The following is a 4,118-nucleotide window of genomic DNA, read 5'->3' as shown; positions in this document are numbered from 1 at the left end:
CGTCGTGGAGGGAATATCTACACCAGCAAAGAATCTGCATCTCCCATTTGGGTCTTATTTTAGTTTCTGCTCAGATGGAAAATATTTGAAGTACCGTTCGATCACTCTATCACAGGCTACTGTGTAACCAGTGTAACAGAAGCATGAAATGGAAATATGGGGTAGGGGGGAAGGGTGGTTGGAATTATAATTCAGAGACCTTCCAAGTCAGAGGCCAACCAGGGGGTTTCTAACAGGCCCCTGGAAGTTTCACTGATGACAAAAATGAATCAAGAGGGCCCATGCTAAGGGACATGCTCAAGAAAGAGTCAAGGGCAGGCGGCTCCAGTCATCCCAATGCTTCACCAGAGCCTGGGTGAAGCGATTCTGGTGGAATTAAACCTGACCAGTTCAGTCTGATTTTTATCTAACGAATCCTGCGTGGAATCAGCGACAATCTCAGCCAAAACAGGCCTCTTTGCACAGCCTTGGCAGGTGCCAGTTACACATCAGCATCAGCCAGGTGTTATGCTCCACAGGCCTCAGTGCTAATGTAAAAACCCCACTTGATGTATTAGACACCCAGGCCCTGCTCCAACCCCCTTATTTCATAGATGTGGACATTAAGGCCACAGAGGGGACAGTGTCCACCTTTCAACCACCCTTTTACTACTCAAGCAGCGTAGACACCATAGAGTTGAGAGAATTCAAGGAAATATGCATTCAGGGTGTTTTGGTGAAATGCCTGGTAGGTAGAAGGAGCTTAGCAAACTCTGGCTACTGTTACTATGAACCCACTCGTGTACTCCTGGGACCAGAGCCATTATCTTCCAGTTAAAAAGAAAAGAAAGAGCTGCTCATGGTAGTGGTCTCTAATATAACAAAATTATTCGATTTGGGTTAAGACTACAATATGGGTTGTGAAACTATAACTTCTCAATCTATTAGGTAACCTTAACGGGTTGGGGTTGAAGGCGATCCACAGGGAAGACAAAAACCATGAGATATAAGCTCATACTTTGCACAGGGTGACGATACAGGGGACATTCTCCACACTTAGCTGGATGCAGTCATAGGGGTCGTCGGACAGTTCAATGTCCTTCAAGCCCTCTTCATCTTCCAGAACACGAACTCTTGGTATCCTAGAAGCAGAAGCACAATTAAAATTCCCACTAACTGAAAGGAAGGATGATAACTTCTTTTTCTTGAGTTGGAATCCCTGTGCCTCACAAGATGAAGTCATGCTATGCCTGAGCTCCGTGTCAGCCCTGCCAAAAGTGTACAGGTGACCCTGAGTGCAGTGAGGAAAGGAGGTCTTTTAAAAAAGGATGCTAGGGAGGGACTTCCCTGGCGGTCCAGGGGTTAAGACTCCACGCTTCCACTGCAGGGGACCCAGATTCGATCCCTGGTCAGGGAACTAAGATCCCGCATGCCACATGGCCGGAAAAAAAAAAAAATGATGCTGAGGAGAGGAAAAGGGAGAGGGGCTAGACAGAGGTAGGGGATTAAGAGGCATGAAGTACTATGAATGAAATAAATAAGGTACAAGGATATATTGTACCACACAGGGAATATAGCCAATATTTTATAATAACTTTAAATGGAGTATAACATATAAAAATACTGAATCACTATGTTGTACACCTGAAACTACTATAATACTGTAAATGAATGATACCTCAATAAAAAAATAAATTTAAAAAATAAAATGTAAAATGATGCTTAGTCAACCAGATATCCAAAAATGAATCCCGATCCCTACCTCTCACCATACACACACCAAATGGACTGCAGATGTAAAGGTGAAAGATAAAACAATAAAGCTTTTATAAGAAAAACTAAGAACATTTTCAAGGCCTTGGAGTAGACAAAGATTTATTGAATAGGACAGAAAGTACTCACTGTAAAGGGGAGAAAAAAATAACAGATTCAATTATATTATAATTGAATACACACACACACACACACACACACACACACACACACAGGCACATCTTGGAGATACCGCAGGTTTGGTTCCAGACTACGGCAATAAAGTGAGTCACACGAAGTTTTTGCATATAAAGTTATGTTCGCACTATAGTGCAGTCTACTAAGTATTCAATAGTATTTTATCTAACAAAAAAACAAAACAAAACAAAAAAGACAATGCACATACCTTAATATAAAAAGACTCTATTACTAAAAAATGATAACCATCATCTGAGCCTTCTGCAAGTTGTAGTCATTTTGCAATGGTAACATCAAAGATTACTGATCACAGGTCACCATAACAAATATATGAATAATGAAAAAGTCCGAAATATTGCAAGAATTATCAAAATATGACACAGACATGAAGTGAGAAAATACTGCTGGGAAAATGGCACTGATAGACTTGCTCAACGCAGCGTTGTCACAAACCTTCAATTTGTAAAAAACGCAGTATCTGCTAAGCACAGTAAAGTGAAGTGCAGTAAAACAAGATACGCCGGGTTTCCCTGGTGGCGCAGTAGTTGAGAGTCCGCCTGCCGATGCAGGGGACGTGGGTTCGTGCCCCGGTCCGGGAAGATCCCACGTGCCGCTGAGCAGCTGGGCCCGTGAGCCATGGCCGCTGAGCCTGCGCGTCCGGAGCCTGTGCTCCACAACGGGAGAGGTCACAACAGTGAGAGGCCCACGTACCGCCAAAAAAAAAAAAAATCAAGATATGCCTCTGTGTGTGTGTATAATATATATTAAGATTATGAACATCTGTTTGTCAAAAGGCATTATTTGGGGAATTCCCTGGTGCTCTAATGGCTAAGACTTCATGCTCCCAGTGCAGGGGGCCGGGATCAAGTCCTGGTCAGGGAACTAGATCCCACATGCCACAACTAAGAGTTCACATGCTGCAACTAAAAATCCCGCATGCCGCAATGAAGATCCCACGTGCTGCAACTAAGACCCTACACAGCCTAAATAAATAAATAATTAAAAGGCATTATTTGGAAACTAAAAGATAATCCAGAGTGGAGAAAATACTTCTCTCTCTGTGTGTATGTGTATATAAACTAACATATTACATAAAGAATTCCTACCAAACATTAAGGGAAAGTCACACGACCCAACAGAAAAATGGGCAAAAGACTTCAACAGGAACTTCATGAAAGAGGCTATTCACATAGCCAATAAACATACTGGCTATGTTTATTGCCAGAAAGGTGCTCAACTTAAATATTCATCAGGGAAGTGCAAAGTAAAACTAAAATGTGATACCAAGATATACCCACCAGGACGGCTAATACTAAAAAAACAAAAAGAAATCCAAGGGCTGGCAAAGATGTAGGGCAACTCAGACTCTATACACTGCTAATGGGAGTATCATTTGGTAAAAGCACTTTGGAAATCTGTTTTGCATTATCTACTAACATTATTTGCAATAGCTCAAAACTGGAAACTACTCAGATCCATCAACAGAAGAATGGATAAATAAACTGTGGCATATTCACACAGTGGAACACCCTACAGCAAAAAGCAAACTATGACTACAGGCCACAATACAGATGTCTCAAAACATAATGCTCAGTGAACGAGGCAGACATAAAAGAGCAAACACTGCGTGATTCCATTTATATCAAGCACCAACCAATCTATTGTTTTAGGACTGTGGTTATCCTCCGTGGGTATAGTGACTTGCATGGGGGTACAGGGTGGGAGGGCTTCTGGGGGGCTGGCAGTGTTCTGTTTCTTGAGCTGGGTGCTGAAAATATATTTAAGCCATAAAGTCAGTTCATTCCAGTGTGGGGTGGAGCCAGGAAGGAAGAGGTGGTCCAGCCAGCTACTGTTATAGAAGCAGTGTTGGTGCTTTTCCCTGTGCCTCTAACAAAAGCCCCTTATGATTCAGCCTGCTGGCCATCCCTACACAAGCCAACGTCCAGAGCAAAGGAGTTTCAGCCAGAGAATGTCCACAAGGACAAAGGAGTCCTGCCAGGGTCTGCCCTGGATGAAGTCTCCATGTCAGGGGCCCCCAGGGTGTAAGTACTAAGTAATATCCTATTTGAACAAATCAGGTAACCAGTTTGAATTTTGGTATGGTAAAAAAATAAGCGTACACACACACAGACACACACACACACACACAGCCCTTCCCAACCCTCTGGCCACAATATGGTTCAGCACAA

The 4,118-nt window shown here is 42.8% G+C and overlaps 1 protein-coding gene across 1 annotated transcript in view; it reads right to left on the bottom strand.

The window, feature by feature from the left end:
• The window catches only part of EXOSC7 (exosome component 7), a 30,576-nt gene that overhangs the window by 3,540 nt on the left and 22,918 nt on the right, over positions 1 to 4,118 (bottom strand). Inside the window, exon 6 of the mRNA XM_007463895.1 lies at positions 998 to 1,121. Within this exon, the coding sequence (XP_007463957.1) occupies positions 998 to 1,121 (124 nt within the window). The remainder of the gene's footprint in view (positions 1 to 997; positions 1,122 to 4,118) is intronic.

Source organism: Lipotes vexillifer, unplaced genomic scaffold (genome assembly GCF_000442215.2).
Source record: "Lipotes vexillifer unplaced genomic scaffold, Lipotes_vexillifer_v1.1 scaffold1227, whole genome shotgun sequence".
Taxonomy (NCBI): domain Eukaryota; kingdom Metazoa; phylum Chordata; class Mammalia; order Artiodactyla; family Lipotidae; genus Lipotes; species Lipotes vexillifer.
The sequence above is the reverse complement of the archived record's forward strand: the minus strand, read 5'-3'. Positions and strand labels throughout refer to the sequence as shown.